General features: G+C 36.5%; 1 protein-coding gene across 3 annotated transcripts in view; it reads right to left on the minus strand.

Annotated features, from left to right (window-relative positions):
• WDR70 (WD repeat domain 70) overlaps positions 1-23,206 on the minus strand; it is a 329,425-nt gene that overhangs the window by 203,304 nt on the left and 102,915 nt on the right. For all 3 annotated transcript variants that reach the window (XM_017548233.2, XM_017548235.2, XM_037745605.1), the window contains exon 9: positions 13,735-13,811. In XM_017548233.2, the coding sequence (XP_017403722.1) occupies positions 13,735-13,811 (77 nt within the window). The remainder of the gene's footprint in view (positions 1-13,734; positions 13,812-23,206) is intronic.

A 23,206-nucleotide genomic window follows, 5' to 3' on the forward strand; every position in this document is an offset into this window, starting at 1 on the left:
TTGCATGTTCTTCACATGTACCCCAAAACCTAAAATGCAATAAAATAAATAAATGGGAAAAAAAAAATTTATTCCCAATTGTTGCAGCTAGTGTTCAGAAATACTCTGGATTTTTGTCTGTTTACCTTATAACCAGCAGTGTTGCTAAAATTCACATGTGATTTCTTGTCAATAAATCTGCAAGTTTATTTACAGATTTCTTTGGAATTTCCACATATACAACCATGTCGAATACAGAGTGTTAATTCTTCCTTTCAAAAAAAAAAAAAATAAAGAAAAGCTTCAAAACTACAAAAAACTTTAAAGAGCACAACAAATATGTCCTTTTCAACAAACATCATATATCATAACAGTTAATCATATCTGTATTCTCAATCTTTCTCTCTCTCCTCTCTTTCTCTGTATATACACACAGAAACACACACACACACACGACACCATACATACTTTATTTTTGCTAGACCACTTAAAAGAAAGTTGCATATCTTATATTTTATACCTATTCATCAGCTGGTATCTTCTAAGAACAAAAAACATTTTTCTTCATAACCAGGATTCTACATAACATGATTCAGTAATATCATTGCATCAGTTTTTAACTGACGTATAACAAACCATTCCCAAAATTCAATAGCTTAAAATAACCAGCATATATCATTGCTTACACATCTACCAGCCAGCTAGGTAGTTCTGTCCTAGCTGCGTTCACTCATATGTCTGCGGTGAATTTTGCTGATCTAGGCTAAGCTCTCTGACAAGTTTGGGGGTTGACTGGATATAAGATGGTCTAGGATGGCCTGAGCTGAGACAACTGACCTTTCTTCTACCAACTTTTCCACCCTCCAATATAGCCAGGGCTAGATCAGACAGCAGTGTCATAGTTCCCAAGGGAATATAAGCATATAAGCATGTAAGAACTCTTTTTTTTTTTTTTTTTTTAGAGAGAGTCTCGCTCTATCGCCAAGCTGGAATGCAGTGGTGCGAACTCGGCTCACTGTAACCTCCGCCTCCTGAGTTCAAACAATCCTCATGGCTCAGCCTTCCGGTAGCTGGGCCTATAGCACACACCACCAAGCCCAGCTAATTTTTGGATTTTTAGTAGAGACGGGGTTTCACCATGTTGGCCAGGTTGGTATCCATCTCTTGGCCTTTGTGATCTGCCCTCCTCAGCCTCCCAAAGTGCTAGGATTACAGGCGTGAGCCACCACGCCTAGCCAAGAACCCTTAAAAGCCCTATGCTCCAAATAGGCACACCATAAAACTTTTGACACATTCTGTTGACAAGCTCAGATTCATGGGGTGAAGAAATAGACATGGCCTCTTAGTGGGAGTAGATGCAAAGTCACATTGCAAAGGGCACGGATCAAGGTTCACAAATCACATGTACAGTCTTTAATTCAGCAGAATAATATTAAACACTTTCTGTGTGTAAGTGAGAATCATAGAAATTTTAGACAAGAGTCTTAACTACTACAGAGTTAATCACTTCACTTTGCTAAAAGGGAAACTAAGGTACTTATGTTTGTCCACTTTCTTTATGGCAGAATAGTTCTTCCCTCTGAGTGACTTAACGCATTTTTACTATGCCTTCCACTCTGTGTAGTCCTAATGGAAGAATTGGTTACTTTTGAAATGAAAGTAAAGTAAACCATTCATAAGTTAAGGACTTATGAATGATTTTTTTTCCTATTAACTGATGAATAATCAGTAAAACTTTCAGCTTTGGGGAATTACGTGTTTTGGCAGAGATGAGGAGGAACTTTGAAGAAAAGTTTCAACTATTTGTATTTTAGAAAAAGTTTTGAATAGCCTCCCAATACTTATAAAAACAAAAACTTTTGTGAAGTTTTATCTCCTCAGTGTTTGTTATTTTTATCTAATCGTCCCAATTTTTCATAGTAACTCATTGTGAAATGTTTATCTGTGTGTCATAGGTTAACAAGGAGGAAAAAGCAGGAAGATGTTGTTTTTTTTCCATAGTCAGAAGAGATAGAAAATATGGAAGAATAGTGAGGCAGTGGCAAGCCCATTGTAATTTTTTTTCTTAAGGTGGGCATGGAAAAAGTGGATCTAGGGTGAAATAAAAGAGGAGGAACTGGCAGAGATCACAAAACAGCCATAGGATCTATTTGTAAGCATTTGTAAAAAGTGACCCCAAAAAGATTGCCATCTTGCGCTCTTCCTCTTCATTTCACTCCTACATTCACCTCATCTCAGATTTATTTTATACGAAAACTCCTGGAATTAAAAAGTTAAGGCACTAGCATCTCTGACTCACACTCAGAAAAGATGTCCATAATTTAACTTAGTATGCATGAGGCCGGAAGAAAACAATGAGTGCTGGCTTGGCTTTCACCAGAATAGTTTCTCACAAATGCCATCTGACTCTTCACTCCAACTGCGTCTAAACTAATTCATAGTATGTGCTGTTTACATTAATGTTTCTCAGTGACCTCGTCAGAGCTCTCCATCCAATACTTGCAACAGCCATAGCTTCACAAACATTCATCATGTATATTAAGCAGTAAGTGCATAACGCTGTGATGACACAGGAGGCATTGAAGTAAATAAACTTTTTTATCCAGAGGCTATCTACACCATGGTCATAGTATTCAACATATGTAGCTTCCAGGTGCCTATAATGTGAGGCAGGAGGAGAGGAGAGATAGAAAGCAGGAATGAGAAAAAGAAGAGGAGGATATTACTATTATGAATATGACAGAGCCTGCTAAAATGATCCTAATTTAAAGCCTAAACAGCCCTCAATAAAGTCTTCCAAGGGAGTGAGGAGTTTATAAAATGTGCAGTTGATGTTTCTCTCTGTCATGCTAAGCAACATAGAAGAGAATAAGATAAAGCAATGAAAGCAGAGTGCTCTCTGATATATAAGGTACTTTAAGAAATACAGAGCAAATTTTGCCCAAAGGTCCTCACTGAACTAATTCCTGAATCAAAAGAGTGTTTCTTAATCCAAAATGAACTTCATAGTATTAGACCTATGAATTCTGATGATGCCTGATCAGACACCAGTGGTTCTTAACAATCCATGCAGTTTTCCAGTATGAAGAAAAATAACAAATAAACCATGGTTATTCTTTTCTTTTTCTGAAAACTATTTAGGATATTTTATAGTGTCATGTGATAAAATATTCATTTGACAATCACACTGAAGTATAATCAAAAGTATTAGTAATTTTACTTTGTTTATCCTGTTAATCCAGAGTTTGCTCAATAATAAAATTAAACCATTTAATACAACCAATAATAAAATTAAAACCTTCTTACTCTAATGTCTTAGGGTAAAATAACAAAACCATGATTCTGGATACTAACTGCCTAAACAATGGAAGCTTTTGATCTCCAAGGATAATTATTTTTAAATATTGATAGCTCAATTCAAGTTATATTCTTTCTTGGACTGAGAAAGACTTGCAAGTACATTTTAATCAAACTACTGTTCAATGATTTGGACAGGGAACTAAAGAATTATCTTTTAAAAGAATGAGATAAACTACATTTTATACCCAGTAAAAGATGTCACATCTGTGGAACTTTATCTAAACTGTTGTTTAGAGGATTAATACAGTTCAATAAGTTTCCTTATACCCTATTCAAAACCTTTTAAATGGATCTTTAAGATGGTGAATAGGAGGCAGGACTAGCTTGCATTTTCTGCTCAGACAGACAGAGCAATGTGTAGAGACTCACATCATGAACTTTTGCTCCAAGAACTTCCATAGGAACATACCAGGAAAGCCAAAATAATCCACAGACCCTTTGAGGTAACTGGATCACCACTGCAGGCTCCCTGAGACACCGAAAAACTGTGAGTCTGCTTGCTTTCTCAACAGGGAGTCTTGTGGTCTGGGGAAAGTTCTCAGCCCTGGTCATCAGCTGCCTGGAAATACTCGATGCAGTTGAGTGGAGCATGGCAGGAGTGAGACCAGCCTTTAGGACTGGGGGCCACCTGGGAGTGCACAGAGGACTGTGACTGCAGGCTTTCCCCCATTTCCCTGGTGACCTGTATGACTCAGCAGAGGCAGCCATAATCTCCCTGGGGAATATAACTCCACTAGACTAGAAACCACACTCCTACCTCCCCACAGCAGCCACAGCAAGCCTCATGCCCAAGGAGAGGTTGAGCACAGATATGTCTATCCCTTCTCCCACCTGCCGGTCTTTCTCTACTCACCCAGGTAACCAAAGACAAATGTCATAATCTCTTGAAAGCTCTATGGTCCTGCCCACTGCATGAGAAACCTGAATACTTAACCAGGTATCCCTAGAACAAGTTTGTTGTTGTTGCTGTCATTGTTTTAAGTACAGACAGAGATTCACCATGTTGGCCAGGCTAGTGTCAAACTCCTGATCTCAAGTAATCCACCTATCTCTACCTCCCAAAGTGCTGGGATTATAAGCATGAGCCACTGTGCCTTGCCCCTAGGCAAGTCCACATCCTCCCTATAAGAACACGGCTAGCGCACTCTTGAAAGCGCCACCTCCTGACTGGAAACCAACGAACACAAAACCAGCACATTAAACAAAAACACAACCAAGGACCTTCACAGAGTCCACTTCATTCCCTTGCTACCTCCACCAGTTTAGGTGTTGGTATCCAGGGATGCAAGACCTCAAGATGAATCACATCCCAGGACTCTTTGCAGACACACCCCAGTACCAGCCTGAAGCTCAGTAGCTCCACTGGACGGCTAGATCCAGAAGAACAAAAACAATCACTCCAGTTCAGCTCTCAGAAAGCCTCATTCCTAGGGAAGGAAGAGAACACCACATCAAGGGAGTACCCTGTGGGACAAAAGAATCTGAACAACTGCCTTTGAATCCCAGATCTTCCCTCTGACATAGTATACCCAAATGAGAAGGAACCAGAAAAACAATTCTGGTAATATGACAAAACAAGGTTCTAAGAACCCCCAAAAGATCACACCAGCTCATCAGCAATGGATCCAAATGAAAATGAAATCTCTGAATTGCCAGAAAAAGAATTTAGAAGGTCAATTATTAAGCAAACCAAGGAGTCATCAGAGAAAGGTGAACTTCAACTTAAAGAAATAAAAAACATGATACAGGATATAAAAGGAAAACTCTTCAGTGAAATAGATACCATAAGTAAAAAAACTAGTGTGTCTGGAAATCAAGACACACTTAGAGAAATGCAAAACACACTGGAAAGTCTCAGCAATAGAATTGAACAAGCAGAAGAAAGAACTTCATGCTTTTGAATTAACTCATTCTGTCAAAGATAAGAAAGAATTTTAAAAAATGAACAAAGCCTCCAAGAAGTCTGGGATTATATTAAAAGAACAACCCTAAAAATAATTGGTGTTCCTGAGGAAGAAGAGAAATCTGAAACTTTGGAAAACATATTTGAGGGAATAAGGAGAATTTCCTGAACCTTGCTAAAGATCTAGACAACAAAACATAAGAAGCTCAAAGAACACCTGGAAAATTCATCCCAAAAAGATCACTGCCTAGGTACATAGTCTTCAGGTTATCTAGAGTCAAGACCATAAAAGAATCTTCAGAGCTGTGAGACAAAAGCACCAGGTAACCTATAAGGAAAACCTATCGGATTAAGAGCAGATTTCTCAGACGAAACCTCACAAGCTAGGAGAGACTAGGGTCCTATTTTTAGCCTCCTTAAACAAACAATTTCCAGCTAAGAATTTTATATCCAGTGAAACTAAGCTTCATAAATGAAGGAAAGATAGTCTTTTCCAGATAAAAAAGTGATGAGAGAATTTGCCACTACCAGGCCAACACTACAAGAACTGCTAAAAGGAACTCTAAATCTTGAAACAAATCTTCAGGATACACCAAAATAGAGCCTCCTTAAAGCATAAATCTCATAGGACCTGTATAACAATAGCACAATGAAAACAAAACAAACAAACAAAAACCAAAGTATTTAGGCAACAAACAGAATGATGAATAGAACAGTACCTCACATCTCAATAATAACATTGAATGTAAATGGCCTAAATGCTCCACTTAAAAGATACAGAATGGCAAAATAGATAAGAATTCACCAACCAAATTTCTGCTGTCTTCAGGAGACTCACCTAACATATAAGGACTCACATAAATTTAAGGTAAAGGGGTGAAAAGACATTCCATGGAAATGGATGCCAAAAGCAAGCAAGAGTAGCTATTCTTGTATGAGGCAAAATAAACTTTAAAGCAACAGCAGTTTAAAAAGTCAAAGAAGGATATTATATAATGATAAAAGGACTAATCCAACAGGGAAATACCACAATTCTAAATATATATACACCTAACACTGGAGCTCCCACATTTATAAAACAATTCCACTAGGCCTAAGAAATGAGATAGACGGCAACACAATATTAGCGGAGGACTTCAATACTCCACTGATAGCACTAGTCATCAAGACAGAAAGGCAACAAAGAAACAATGGACTTAAATACCCTAGAGAAAATGGGCTTAACAGATATTTACAGAACATTCTACCCAACAACTGCAGAACATACATTCTATTCATCAGTACATGGAACATTCTTCAAGACAAACCATATGATATGCCACAAAATAAGTCAGTAAAGTTAAGGAAATCGAAATTATATTGAGTACTCTCTCAGACCGCAGTAGAATAAAATTGGAAATCAATTCTAAAAGGAACCTCAAAACTATGCAAATACGTGAAAATTAAAAACCTATCCCTGAGTGATCCCTGTGTCAACAATGAAATCAAGAAGGAAATTCAAAAATTCTTTGAACTGAATGCTAATAGTGACACAACCTACCAAAACCTCTGGGAGACAGCAAAAGCTGAGAGGACAGTTCATAGCATTAAATGCCTATATCAAAAAGTCTGAAAGAGCACAAATAGACAATCTAAGGTCACACCTCATGGAACTGGAGAAACAAGAACAATCCAAACCCAGCAGAAGAAAACAGAATAACAAGATCAGAGCAGAACTAAATGAAATTCAAATGGAAAAAAAATACAAAAGATAAATGAAACAAAAAGCTAGTTTTTTGAAAAGATAAATAAAATCGACAGACCACTAGCAAGATTAATCAAAAAAAAAAAAAAGAGAGAGAGAGAAAATCCAAATAAGCTCAATTAGAAATGTAACGGGGGATATTACTACTGATTCCACAAAAATACAAAAGATTATTCAAGGCCACTATGACCACCTTTATCCACATAAACTAGAAAACCTAGAGGAGATGGATCATTCCTGGAAATATACAACCCTCCAGATTAAGCCAGAAAGATACAAAAATTCTGAACAGACTAATAACAAGCAGCGAGATTGAAGTAGTAATAAAAAATATTGCCAACAAAAAAAAGTCTAGGACAGAATAATTCACAGCTAAATTCTATCAGACATTCAAAGAACTGATACCAATTGTATTGATGCTGTTCCACAGGACACAGAAAGAGGGACTCTTCCCTAAATCATTCTATGAAGCCTGTATCACCCTAATACCCCAAACAGGGAAGGACATAACAAAAAAAGAAAACTACAAACCAATATCCCTGATGAACATAAATGTAAAAATCCTCAAAAAAAAACAACTAACTAATTGAATCCAAAAGCACATCAAAAAGATAATCCACCATGATCAACTGGGTTTCATACCAGGGATGGTTTAACATCTGCAAGTCAATAAATATGATATACCACATAAACAAAACTAAAAACAAAAATCACATGATCTTCTGAATAGATGCAGAAAAAGCATTTGACAAAATCCAGCTCCTTTTATGATTAAAATCCTCAGCAAAATTGGTATAGAAGGGACATATTTAACATAATAAAAGCCATCTATGACAATCCCACAGCTAACATTATACTGAATGGGGAAAAGTTAAAAGCATTCCCAAAGCACAGAACAAGACAAGGATGCCCACTTTCCCAACTTCTATTCAACATAGTACTGGAAGTCCTAGCCAGAGCAATCAGACAAGAGAAAGAAATCAAGGGCATCCAAATTGATAAGGAGGAAGTCAAACTGTCACTGTTTGCTGATGATATTGTGTACCTAGAAAACCCTAAAGGCTCATCCAAAAAGCTCCTAGAACTGGTAAATGAATTCAGTAAAGTTTCCGGATACAAAATTAATGTACACAAATCAGTACCTCTGCTATACACCAACAGCAACCAAGCTCAGAATCAAATCAAGAACTCAACCCCTTGCACAATAGCTGCAAAAACAAACAAACAAAAAAAACCTTAGGAATTTACCTAAACAAGAACGTGAAATACCTCTACAAGGAAAATTACAAAGCACTGCTGAAAAAAATTTTAGATGAGACAAGCAAATGAAAACACATCCCATGCTCATAGATGGGTAGAATCAATAATGAGGAAATGACCATACTACCAAAAGCAATCTACAAATTCAATGTAATTCCCATCAAAATACCACCATCATTCTTCACAGAACTACAAAACAACAACCCTAAAATTCACAGGAAGCCAAAAAAGAGCCCATATAGCCAAAGCAAGACTAAGTTAAAAAGAATATATCTGGAGGCATCACATTATCTGACTTCAAACTATACTGTAAGACCACAGTCACCAAAACGGTGTGGTACTGGTATAAAAATAGGCACACAGACCAATGAAACAGAATAGAGAATCCAGAAACAAAACCAAATACTTGCAACCAACTGACCTTTGACAAGGTAAACAAAAACATAAAGTGGGGAAAAGACACCCTATTCAACAAATGGTGCTGGGAGAATTGGCAAGCCACATGAAGAAGAATGAAACTGGATCCTCATCTCTCATCTCATACAAAAATCAACTCAAAATGGAACAAATACTTAAATTTAAGAACTGAAACCATAAAGATTCTAGAAGATAACATCAAAAAAACTCTTCTGGACATCCACTTAGGCAAAGACTCCAGGACCAAGAACCCAAAAGCAAATGCAACAAAAACAACGATAAATAGATGGGACTTAATTAAACTAAAAACCTTCTGCACAGCAAAAGAAATAGCAGAATTATGAGACAACCCACAGAGTGTGAGAAAAACCTGTACAATCTATGCATCTGACAAAGGACTAATATCTAGAATCTACAAGGAAGTCAAATACATCAGCAAGAAAAAAAATCCCATCAAAAAGTGGACTAAGGACAAATAGACAATTCTTAAAAGATATACAAATGGCCAACAAGTATGTGGAAAAATGCTCAACATCACCAATTATCAGGGAAATGCAAATGAAAACCACAATGCAATACCACCTCACTCCTGCAAGAATGGCCATAATAAAAAAATATTAAAAAATAGATGTTGGCGGGGATGTGGTGAAAATGCAACACTTTTACAATCTTCACACTGTTGGTGGGAATGTAAACTAGCACAACCACTATGGAAAACAGTGCAGAGATTACTTACAGAACTAAAAGTAGGTCTACCATTTGATCCAGCAATCCCACTGCTAGGTATCTATCCACAGGAAAAGAAGTCATTATACAAAAAAGATACTTGAATATGCATGTTTATAGAGGCACAATTTGCAAATGCAAAAACCTGGAACCAGCCCAAATTCCCATCAATCAACGAGTGGATAAAGAACACATGAGATATATATATAGAACACGTGAGAGATATATATAGATAAAGAACATGTGAGAGAGATATATATGTGTATATATATAAAGAACATGTGAGATACACACACACACACACACCATGGAATACTACTCAGCGATAAAAAGGAACAAAATAATGGCATCTGTATCAATCTAGATGGAATTGGAGACTATTATTCTGAGTGAAACAACTCAGGAATGGAGAACCAAATATCATATGTTCTCACTCACATGTGGGAGCTAAGCGATGAGGACACAAGAATGATACATTGGATTTTGGGGACTTGGGGGAAAAGGGTGGCAGGTGGAAAGTACCCATTGGGTACAGTGTACACTGGTCAGATGATGGGTGCACCAAAATCTCAGAAATCATCACTAAAGAACTTATTCATGTAACCAAACACCAGCTGTTCCCCCTAAAACCTGCTGAAATTAAAAAAATTTTTTTTTTATTTTTTAACTGGTCACTGATGTGATCAAAAAAGGAAAACAAATTAAAAAAAAAAAAAAAACCTTTTAAATGTTGCTTGTGTATCACTGGTCTTGGAATATAACATTCAATGCTTCTCAAATTTATTTGACCACAGAATGTCTTTTGTCAAACTTCTGATTTACATATCCTAGAAATCAATTTGGGAAAAACTGCTGTAGTGTTCATAAAAGTTATTACATTATCAATTATGAGAGACCACCATTCATGCTGATCCATAAAGAGTTTTGAGAACAAGGTTTTCTTCCCAACTGCTCTATTTAACTTAAGTTTTAACCAGAATAGCCCAAGTCCTCGGTGGTCCAGTAGTGTATTTGTTAATACCAATTATTCATTTTCTTAACACATTGCATAAAGTCTCTGCTGCTTAAGTCTCTTAGTAATTATGGACATCCCTGTCTTGTTTCCTTTTTAAATGCAAGTAGCTTCAGTACTCTATTATTATTATTATTATTTTTTGGGGGGTTGGAGTTTCGCTCTTGTTACCCAGGCTGGAGAGCAATGGCGCGATCTCGGCTCACCGCAACCTCCGCCTCCTGGGTTCAGGCAATTCTCCTGCCTCAGCCTTCTGAGTAGCTGGGATTACAGTACTCTATTATTTAATACAATATTTACTTTAAATTTTAATAAGTAACTTTTATCAGATTTAGGTAATTTCTTCTGATCTCTATTTTACTTAGAACTTTTACTGGGAGAGACTGCTAAATTTTATCAAATGTCCACTTTATCACATAATAAAATCATATAATATTCACCTTTCATTTGTTCAATAAAGAAGAATACTGAAATATCCTGATGGTAAAATATCCTCACATCCTAGAATAAACCTTACCTAGAATAAACCTTACCTAGTCATGCCATATTATTAATTTAGATTGCTGATAAATTTCACTCCCTAATATTGAAATAAAAAATGTAACCTTAAACAAACATACCTTAACTACTTAAAAAGGTAATTATGCTGCTAAAAAAACTAAGATAAGAAAAGAAATAACACTACATAATCTGATTTACCAGAAATCTTAGCCAAATATATTTATTTTATTTTAGTCACATTCTTATTTGTATAGATTGACAACTTTCAGTTTCTTTTAGATCAAATTAATTTTTTAAATTTCTCTATGAAAGTGAAATTATGTAATTTGTCTTCTAAAGATAAATTTCAGAAAACATAAAGTATCTAAGAATACGAACAGCAACTATGAATGTTAATAAAGCAAATTTATCAGAAAGTTAAAAGATGAAAGACAAAATAACCTAAGAACAAAAAAGATATTTAACTGAAGTAATGGTTCACCTAAATAATACCATCTATATTTTTTTAACTTACAAGATTTTTTATTGTCATTTTCTCTATAATCAAAGTGCATTCTTATGAAGTACTTTTAATACTAAAATGAATCACACAGTATAACAATACAGGGAAAAGCTGCTGAAATATTCCCTATGATATCCTTCAGTCATGGATGAGCAGATATAAATGCAAAAGAATCTTAACCACTTAATCACTGTCAAGGATGTGGAGAAAAGGGAACCCTCATACATTGCTGATGGGAATGTAACTTTGTACAACCATTATGAAGAACAATTTAGAGGTTCCTCAAAAACCTAAAAATAGAGCCACCATATGATACAGTGATCCCACTGCTGAGTATATAACCAAAACAAAGGAAATCAGTACATCAAAAAGATAGTCGTGCTCCCATGTTTGTTGTAGCACTGTTTGCAATAGCCAAAATCTGGAAGCAAGCTAAGCGTCCATCACCAGATGAATGGATAAAGAAAATGTGGCACATACATACAATAGAGTACTATTCAACCATGAAAAAAGAATGAGATTCAGTAATTTACAACATTAGTGGAACTGGAGATCATTACATTAAATGAAATAAGCCAGGCATGCAGACAAACATTGCATGTTCTCACTTATTTGTGAGATCCAAAAATCAAAACAATGGAACTCATGAACATAAAGAGGAGAAGGATGGTTACCAGACGCTGGAGAGGGTAGTGGGGGGTGGGAATGAGGTTAGGATGATTAATGGGCTAAAAAACAAACAAAAAAAAAAAACAGAAAGAATGAATAAGGCCTAATAATTGATAGCACAACAGGGTGACTATAGTCAATAATATAATTGTACATTTTAAAATAACTAAAAGAGGCTGGGTAGCAGTGGCTCGTGTCTGAAATCTCAGCACTTTGGAGGGCCAAGGCACAGGGATCACCTAAGGTCAGGAGTTCATGGCCAGCCTGGCCAACATGGTGAAACCTGTCTCTACTGAAAATACAAAATTTAGCTGGGCATGGCGGCAAGCGCCTGTAATCCCAGCTACATGGGGGGCTGAGGCAGGAGAATCACTTGAACCCGGGAGGCAGAGGTTGCAGTGAGTTGAGATCATGACACTACACTCCAGCCTGGGTGACAAGAGTGAAACTCTGTCTCAAAAAAATATAAAATAAATAAAATAACTAAAAGAGTTTAATTGGATTGTTCATAATACAAAGGATAAATGCTTGAGGGGATGGATAATCATTTTACATGATGTGATTATTATGCATTACATGGCTATATCAAAATATCTCACATACCCCATAAATACATATACCTTCTGTGTACTCACAAAAGTTAAAATAAAATTTTAGGGCTGGGCATGGTGGCTCACGCCTATAATCCCAGCACTATGGGAGGCCGAGGTGGGTGGATTACCTGAGGTCAGGAGTTCAGAGACCAGCCTGGCCAGCTTGGTGAAACCCCATGTCTACTAAAAATACCAAAGTAACTTGGTGTGGTGGTGCATGCCGGTAATCCCAGCTACTCAAGAGGCTGAGGCAGGAAAATCACTTGAACCTGTGAGGCGGAGGTGGCAGTAAGCCGAAATCACACCATTACACTCCAGCCTGCGCAACAAGAATGAAATTCCATCTCAAAAAAAAAAGAGAAAATGTAATCAATTTCCTCAGTTATAACTTTCAAAATCAATCTTAGCCAATAAGCTTGTGTAAGCTATTAGACTCAGATGGAAATAAGTCTTTACCATAAAAAGTAACAATTAGTCACAACTGCAATGCCCTTTGAGTCCACTTAATAGCATCAATCTAACCCAACCTTAATAAAGTCTACAGGAATTTATAACACTCTTGGTTTCATAGTGTCCATTTTTGTTTAACCAAATCCTACACTATCACATAATATCAATGAAAAGAACAAGAATATATAGGCCGGGCACAGTAGTTCACGCCTGTAATCTCAGCACTTTAGGAGGCCGAAGCAGGTGGATCATTTGAGGTCAGGAGTTCGAGACCAGCCTGACCAACATGGTCAAATCCCATCTCTACTGAAATATAAAAATTAGCCGAATGTGATTGTGGGCACTTGTAATCTCAGATACTCGGGAGACTGAGGCAGGAGAATCACTTGAACCCAGGAAGCGGAGGTTGTAGTGAGCCAAGATTGCACCACTGCACTCCAGTCTGGGCAACAGAGTGAGACTCCCTCTCAAAAAACAAAAAACAAAAAATATGTATATATAAAGTAAGAATTCCTAATATTCCATTTACTACTTTACTGCCAAAATTGTAACAATACAAACATTAAATAAAATACCTAAAGATATGAATGCATTAGATGAATTATCAACAATACTCACGCATCATTTGAGCAAGTCATAAATTCTCCCTTTATTTTGGGATGCCATGAACCAGTATGAAGCATTGCTGTGTGACCCTTAAAAATAAGGACAAAGAAAAAAGAGATGTTTTTAAAAGGTAAAAAATAAACTGACTAGAAACTGGCATCATTTTTAAATGTAAAATGCACGATTTTAATTATAAACCTATATTATTTTATCCCAATTTTTTTTCATAACATGCTTTGTTTATTTCACTTTGTTTAACTCTTTGTGTACCACCTCATGCCCACTTCAGGTATTAGCTCAGTGCTTGTATGTAACAGGTACTTCATAAGGTAGGAAACAGAGAGGAAGGTGACATCCTTTCTTTAGGAAAAAAAAAAAGAAAGAAAAGGTAAAGCCATAATAAGAAAGACAGGTCCTTCTTCAAAGATTATGACTCCTTTCTTCAATGAAACACAATCAAGAATAGAAAGCTATAACAAATAAGCAAGGTGAGGGCAAGAGATTGGGAGGGAAATCCATATTTCCTAAAAATGTGTCAACAACCTTGATTCTACAATGCCTCTGTAAAAATAAGTATGTGAGTAAAGGAAGAATATATTTTAAATGACTGAGGCAAATTAGCTCCACTAAGTACAGAGAATATAAAAACACTATAATTAAAACAGTGTGATACTGGTATATGTAAACTGACATATACAACACCAAATCAACTGCAGAGTACATAGAAAACATAAACTCACACACATACACAAATGCATAATTCCCTCTCAGGCAGCAAAGTCAGCTAGAGTAGTCTCATACAGCAAGTCAGATTTAGGTGGGACAGAAAAGAGACTGGTCCTTTTCAGTATAATAGCTGCAGTGACTCTTATTCTGACACAGTTCAAAATAAAGCTATGATTAAAGAAGTAAAATGTACATATTTAAGTGACTTACAAAAAAAAAAAATAACAGAAACTCTCTGGAAAGACACATGGGCCTGGAGATCATCTTCAGCCAAAGTTGTCTACAATGCCTCAAATAGTATCTGGCCAAGGCCTGACATTCTGTTCATGTTTACAGAATACAAATGAGGGGAGATGGAGACTCTTAGCCCTGCAGGAGACAGGAATTGAACGAATACCTGGAGGGACTAGATGGCAAGTCCAGGAAAGTGGGTTAGTTGAGGAGGAATGGAGGAGGGAAAAGGAAGGAAGGGGTAAAGTGAAAATAAAGCAATGAGACAAAATGCTAGCAATTGGTAAATCTGAAAAAGAAGTATAAAGAAGCTATACACTCCTTTTAACTTACATCTTTTCTGTAAGGTTAAAATTATATCAAAATAAATATTTTTATTAGGTTTTTTGTTTGTTTTTTTTTGTTTGTTCATCTGTTTACAGGTGAGGGTCTCACTCTGTTACTGAGGCTCAACTACAGTGGTGCAACCACCACATAGCTCACTGCAGCCTCAACCTCTTGAACTCAAGAGATCCTCCCAGCTCAGCCTCCCAAGTAGCTGGAACTACAAGGCAATTAGCACTACACCCAACTAATTTTTTATTTGTTATAGAGATGTGGTCTCTGCTATGTTGCACAGGCTGGAAACTAAATACTTTTTTTTTTAATATTCTGGATTCTCAGTGAAGGAAAGCCAGAAAGAAAAGAGAGGGGAGGTGGGTGAGGGGAGGAGATGGGAGGGGAGGGGAGGGGAGGGAACGGGATGGGGACAGGAGAGGAGGGGAGGGGACAGGAGAGGAGGGGAGGGGAGAAGAGAAGAGAATAAATCTATCAGGCTGCTCAGTGAGAAAAGCCTGCTTAAAAATATAAGAAGAAGAATCTACAAGTCCAGCTGGGAAGATTAATTTGAGTCATGTGAAGATCAACAGTGACTCTGACTAGGAAGCAGCACTAAGTGTTGACAAGTGAGTACATATTTTTCACAAGTGCACACAGAAAATTCAGTAAAATCATATTTTAAGTTACAAAAGATACTTCATCAGATATTTTAAAAATTAAAATTATTCAAACTATGTTTCCAAGGGCTGGGTGCAGTGGCTCATGCCTATGAGGGGCAGCACTTTGGGGGGCTGAGATGGGAGGATCGCTTGAGGCCAGAAACTGTTTTGTTTTTTTTTTAACTTTTTTTAAAAGCATGTTTCTAGACCACAAGAGAATTAAATTAGAAGCCAGTAAGAGAAAAGTCTCAAATATTTGTATATTTAAACACTACACTAATAGCCCATGGGTCAAAAAGGTAATCCCAAGGGAACTGAATAAAAATGAAAATATAACATCTCAAAGTTGTGGGACACAGTTAAAGAAATGCTTAGAGCATTTCTATTAGAAAAAAAGAAAAGTCTCAAATTAATAATTTAAGCATCCATCTTAAAATATTAGAAAAAGAAGGCAAGTAGAAGGAAAGAAATAAAGTTGACAAACTTCTAGCCAGAACAAGAAAAGGAGAGAAAGAAAGAGAAGACACAAATTACCAACCAATTCAGGGAAAATTAGGAGATACATCACTACTGGCCCCAAAGAAATATTACTATTATAGTAATTTTATGCAAATAAATTTGGTAGCTTAGAGAAAGGAAGAACTCGAATAGTCCTATATGCACTAAATATACTGAATTCACAGTTAAAAGCTTTCAAAAATGGAAAAGAAAACCCCAGCCCAGTTGGCTCTACTGGCAAACTCTACCAAACATTTAAGGAAGACATAACATCACTTTTTCATAACAGTTTCCCCAAAACAAAAGAGGATGGTACACTTCCAGGTTCATTTTATTACCATTACCCTGATACCAAAATCAAGCACAATATAACATAACAAAGTTACAAAACAACATCCCTCATCAACATAAAAGCTAAGCTCTTTCACAAAATATTAAACCAGTATGTAAAAAAAACAATACATTGCAACCAAGAAGGTTTTGTTCCAAGAACACAAGTCTGGTTCAATAATCAAAAATCAAAGTAAATAACCACATTAATAGATAAGATAAAAAAATTCAGAAAAAACATTTGACAAAACTCAACATCCATTCATGATAAAAACTCTCAGCCAATCAGTGATAGAAAAGAACTTATTCAACTTGATAATGCATATTGTCTTAGTTAGCTAGGGCTGCCATAACAAAATACCATAGACTAGGTGGCTTCATCACCATACACTTATTTCTCATAATTCGGGAAGTTGGTGAGGGATCTCTTCCTGGCTTGCAGATGGGCCATCTTCTCCTGTATCTTCGTATGGTCAGGAGAGAGGAAGTTCTAGTATGTAGTCCTTTATTTCAGGAAGGCACTAATCACATCACAGAGAATCCACCCTCATAACCTGATCTAAATCTAATTACCCCCCCCAAAGGCCTGCACCTCCCATCCCCACCACTATCAGATTGGAGGTGATAATTTCAATATATAAATTTTGGAGGAACACGAACATTCAGTCTATAATAAATACATATAAGAAACCTACAGTTAACAATATATTTAATAATGAAAGATTAAATATCTCCTCTAAATGTCAAGTTTTAAGCAAAGACACCTAATCCCACCACATTCACATTCAAGGTCAATCTGGAAGTCCTAGTAAGTACAATAAGGCAAGAAAAAAAACAGGCATTTGGATAGGAGAAATAAAAAACATTCGTTCCAAGATACTATGACCATTTATGTAGAAAATCCCAAGGAATCTATTAAAAAAAAAAACATTCAAAAAAAAGAAAAATCAACAAAATTTCTATGCACTACCAACGAACAGTTAGAAACCAAAAAATATTTTAAACAGTGCTATTTCTGATAACTCAAAAAATGCTTATGCATAAATCTAATAAAATATAATCAGGACCCCTAAGTTTATGTATTATAAAACTTGTGAAAGAAACAGAAGGCTTAGCTAAATAAGTGAGGAGATATACTGTGCTGATGAATCAGATGACTCAATATAGTGAAAACATCAATTCTCCAAATTGATCTTTAAACTCAAAATAATTCCAAATAAAATCCCAATAAAGTGATCTTGTGGAAGTAGAGACTAGAATGATAGCTACCAGTGACTACGAAGAGTAGGGAAGGGGGAAGATAAAAAGAGGTAAGTTGATAGGTTCAAATATACAGCTAGAAGGAATAAGTTCTAATGTTTGATAGCACAGTAGGGTGACTACAATTAATGATGATGTCTCATATATTTTTAAATATCTAGAAGAGAGAACTAGAAATATTCCCAACACATAGAAACAATAAATCTTCAAGGTGATAGATACCTCAAATACCTGAACTCGATCACATATTCTATGCATACAACAAAATATCATGTATACCCCACAAATATATACAATAAGAATGTATCCACAAAATAATTCTAACAAGATTCTTTGTAGATATAGACAGGGTGATTCTAAAATTTACGTGAAAAAGTAGATATTAGAATAGTCAAAACCATTTTTAAAAAGAAAAAAAAAGTTGGAAGACACCCTACCAAATTTAAATTTAAATTTGTTAACATGTAAGAAATATTTAAAAGCTGTAGTAATCAAGACAGAATGGTACTGTATCAGAAAGAGGATAAATACATACCCATAAAATACAATGGAGAACTTCAAAAAAAAAAAAACACTCAAGTATCATTGACTATTGATATTTAATATTTGACAAAGATGCAAAGGCAATTTAATAAAGGTCAGTTTTTCCAAGTAATAATGGTGAAAAAACTAATCAATCATATGACCAAAAAAAAGAGAATCTCAACCTATTATTCAGTCTGTATACAAAGGTTAATGTAAAATGAATGATAGCCCTGAATGCAGAATACAAAATAGTAAAACTCTAAGAAAAACTAGAGAAAATCTGTGTTTGATAAAAAGCTCTTACGTATAACACCAAAAACAGAATCCAGAAGACACTACAACTGACACCAAAGAAATACAAAAGATCATTTGAGGCTACTATAAACACTTCTATACACACAAACCAGAAAACCTAGAGGAAAGGTTGAATTCCTGTGAACATACAACCCCCACAGAGCTTGCATCAGGAACAGAAATCCCGAACAAACCAACAGCAAGCAGTGAGAATGCATCGGTAATTTAAAAAATAGCCAACCAAAAAAACCTCAGAACCAAGTGGATTCATAGCAGAATTCTACCATACCTTCAAAGAAGTGGTACCAATCCTACTGAAACTATTTCAAAACACTGAGAAAGAGAATGTGGTATATCTACACCATGGAATATTACGCAGCCACAAGAAAGAATGAGATTATGTCCTTTTGCAGAGATGTGGGTGGAGCTGGAGGCCATTATCCTTAGCAAACTAACACAGAAACAAAAGACCAAATACTACCTGTTATCACTTACAAGTGGGAAGTAAATGAAGAGAACATAAGGAGACACAGAGGTAAAGGACACAAACTGGGGCCTATCAGAGGGTGGAGGGTGGGAGAAGGGAAAAAAGCAGTAAATATAACTAGTGGGTAATAGGCTTACTACCTGAGTGATGAAATGATTTGTAAAACCAACCCCCATAACACACATTTACTTATGTAACAAACCTGCACATCCTGTACATTTACCCCTGAAATTAAAAAAAAAAAAAAAAAAAAAAAAAAGATTGAGAAAGAGGAGGGAATCTTCTCTAACTCATTCTATGAAGCCAGCATCACCCTGATCCCAAACTCAGGAAAAAAACACAACAACAAAAAAACTACAGAGCAATATCCCTGATGAAAATAGATGCAAAAATCCTCAACAAAACACTAACTAATCCAGCAGCCCATCAAAAAGATAACTGACCATGATAAAGTGGGTTTCATCCAAGCGATGATGGAATGGTTCAATATATGTGATATAGTTTGTGTATTTGTCCCCAGTCAAATCTCCTGCTGAACTGTAATCCTCAGTGCTGACGGTGGGACCTAGTGGAATGTGTCTGGATCATGGAAGTGAATCCTTCATGGATTGGCGCTTTGCGGTAGTGAGTTCCTGCAAGACCTGGTCATTTAAAAGTATGTGACACGTCCCTCCTTAATCTCTCTCTCTCGCTCCTGCATCCGCCATGTGAAGTACCTGCTCCTGCTTCACCTTCTGCCATAAGTAAAAGCTTTCTGGGGCATCCTGAGAAGAAGATGCAGGTGCCATGATTCCTGTACAGCCTGCAGAACCACAAGCCAATTACACTTCTTTTCTTATAAACTACCGAGTCTCAGATATTTCTTTTCAACAATACAAGAACGGCCTAACATGCAAGTCAATAAATGCAAATCACCACATAAACAGAATTAAAAACAGAAACCATATAATCACCTCAATGGATGCAGAAAAAAACATTCGATAAAATCCAGTATTCCTTTATGATAAAAACCAGCAACAATCTAGCCACAGAAGGAATATACCGCAAAATAATAAAAGCCATATATGACAAACCCACAGCCAACATTATACTGAATGAGGAAAAGTTGAAAGAATCCCCAACCTCTCCCAAGGATTGGAACAAGACCAGGATGCTCACTTTCACCACTTCTATTCATCATAATACTAGAAGTCCTAGCTAGAGTAATTAGGCAAGAGAAAAAAATAAAGGGTAACCAAATTGGAAAAAAGAAAGTCAAACTATTTCTGTTTGCTGACAATATGATCATATACCTAGAAAACCCTAAAGACTCCTCCAAAAGACTCCAAGATTTAATAAATGAATTTAGCAAAGTTTCAGGTTACAAAATCAATGTACGCAAATCAGTAGCACTATATATACCAACAGTGACCAAGATGAGAACCAAATCAAGAATTCAATCCCTTTTACAATAGCTGCCAAAAAAAAACACTAGCAATATACGTAATCAAGGAGGTAAAAGAGAAATACAAAACTCTACTGAAAGACAATAGAAAAGAATAGAGAACCTAGGAATAGAGCCAAATACTTATAACCAATTGATCTTTAACAAAGCATATCAAAACGTAAATTGGGAAAAGGACACCCTATTCAATAAATGGTGCTGAGAAAACTGGATAGCCACATGTAGAAAAATAAAACCTGATCCCTACAAAAATCCTCGATGGATTAAAGCAATTTGGCCAACCCATAACCCTGAATGGCTTTGAATGTGGCCCAACTCAAATTTGTAAACATTCTTAAAACATTACAAGATCTTTTTGCAATTTTTTTTAGCTCATTAGCTACCATGTTAGTGTATTTTATGTGTGTCCCAAGACAATTCTTTTTCTAATGTGGTCCAAGGAAGCCAAAAGACTGGACACCCCTGTATTAAAGGGTTAAATCTAAAACCTGAAACCATAAAAATTCTAGAAGAAATCCTAGGAAAAGCTCTTCTGGGCACTAGCAAAGAATTTATGCGTAAGACCCCAAAAGCAAATAAAACAAAAACAAATAAATGGGAACTAACTAAATTTAAAAGCTTCTGCACAGCAAAAGAAATAATCATCAGAGTAAAGAGACAATCCACAGAATGGAAAAAAATTATTTGCAAACTATGCACCCAACAAAGGACTAATATCCAGAATCTACAAGGAACTCAAACAAATCAACAAGAAAAAAATAATAATCCCATCAAAAAGTGGACAAATGACATGAAGACACTTCTCAAAAGAAGATATAAAAATGGCCAACAAATATATGATAAAATGCGCAACATCACTAATCATTGGGAGAATGTACATTAAAACCAAAATGAGATACCACCTTAGCCCAGCCAGAATGGCCATTATTAAAAAGTGAAAAAAAAATAAATGGTGCTGTGCATGTGGTGAAAAGGGAACACTTATAAACTGCTGGTGGAAAGGTAAACTAGTACAACCTCTATGGAAAACAGTATGGAGATTTCTCAAAGAAGTAAATCTACCATTGGATCCAAGAATCCCACTACTGGGTATCTACCCAAAGGAAAAGAAGTCATTATATCAAAAAGACACCTGCACACATAGGTTTATTACAGCACAGTTCACAATTGCAAAGATATGTAACTAACCTAAGTGCCCATCAACTGATGAGTAAATATAGAATATGTGGTATGTATACAAAATGAAAAAATACCCAGACATAAAGAACAAAATAATGTCTTTTGCACCAACTTGGATGGAGCTGGAGACCATTATTCTAAGTGAGGTAACTCAGGAAGGGAAAACTGAATACTGTATATTCTCGCTTATAAGTGGGGGCTAAACGATGGGTACACAAAGGTATATACAGTGGTATAATGGACACTGGAAACTCAGAAGGGCCTTGGGAGGGAAATGAGGGATAAACAAACTACATATTGAAGGCAATGTACACTACTCAGGCGATAAGTGCACTAAAATCTCACACTTCACCACTGTACAATTCATTCATGTAACTAAAAACCACTTGTACCCCAAAAGCTATTGAAATTTTTAAAATATTTTATAAAAACACAATCTATAAAAAAATTTATAAACTAGAGTTTATCAAAATTTTAAAAACTTCTGTTTTACAAGGTAAATGAACAGAAAAGCCACAGACTGGCCCACGCCTGTAATCCCAACACTCTGGGAGGCCAAAGTGGGTGGATCACTTGAGCCCAGGAGATCAAGATCAGCCCGAGCAAAATGGCGACACCTGTATCTACAAAAAATACAAAACATTAGCCAGGAGCAGTGGTTCATGCCTGTAATCCCAACTGAGGTGGAAGGATCGTTTGAGCCCAGGCTAGTGAGGCTGCAGTGAGCTGAGATTACACCACTGCACTCCACCACGGGTGACAGAGTGAGATCTTGTCAAAAAAAAAAAAAATTGCAAACCACATACTTGAAAAAGGACTTACATAAGAATACATACATACTTTTTTTTTTTGAAACAGAGTCTCACTCTGTCGCCAGGTGCTAGGCTAGAGTGTAGTGGCACAATCTCGGCTCACTGCAACCTCCACCTGCTGGGTTCAAGCAACTCTCCTGCCTCAGCCTCCCGAGTAGCTGGGACTACAGGTGCACACCACCAGGCCCAGCTAATTTTTGTATTTTTAGTAGACACGGGGTTTCACCATGTTGGCCAAGATGGTCTCCATCTCTTGACCTTGTGATCCGTCCACCTCGGCCTCCCAAAGTGCTGGGATTACAGGCTTTAGCCACCGCGTCCAGACCACATATACATTTTTTTAACTGAAAAACAAACATTAACAAAACAAAAACCTCTCTTCCCCAATCTAGGCAGAAAAAATTAAATATACACACTTCATCAAAAAAGATACAAGAAAGACAAACATAGGCTGGGTGTGGTAGCCCATAGCTGTAAATCCCAGGACTTTGGTAAGCTGAGGTGGGCAGATCACTTGAGGCCAGGAATTTGAGACCAGCCTGGCCAACATGGTGAAACCCTATCTCTACAAAAAATATAAAAATTAGCCAGGCATGGTGGTAGGAACCTACAAGCCCAGCTACTGGGGAGGCTGAAGCAGGAGAATCACTTGAACCCAGGGGACAGAGGTTGCAGTGAGCCAAGATCACACGACTGTACTCCAGCCTGGGCAACACAGGAG

The sequence above is a fragment of the Cebus imitator genome, unplaced genomic scaffold (genome assembly GCF_001604975.1).
Source record: "Cebus imitator isolate Cc_AM_T3 unplaced genomic scaffold, Cebus_imitator-1.0 Scaffold205, whole genome shotgun sequence".
Taxonomy (NCBI): Eukaryota; Metazoa; Chordata; class Mammalia; order Primates; family Cebidae; genus Cebus; species Cebus imitator.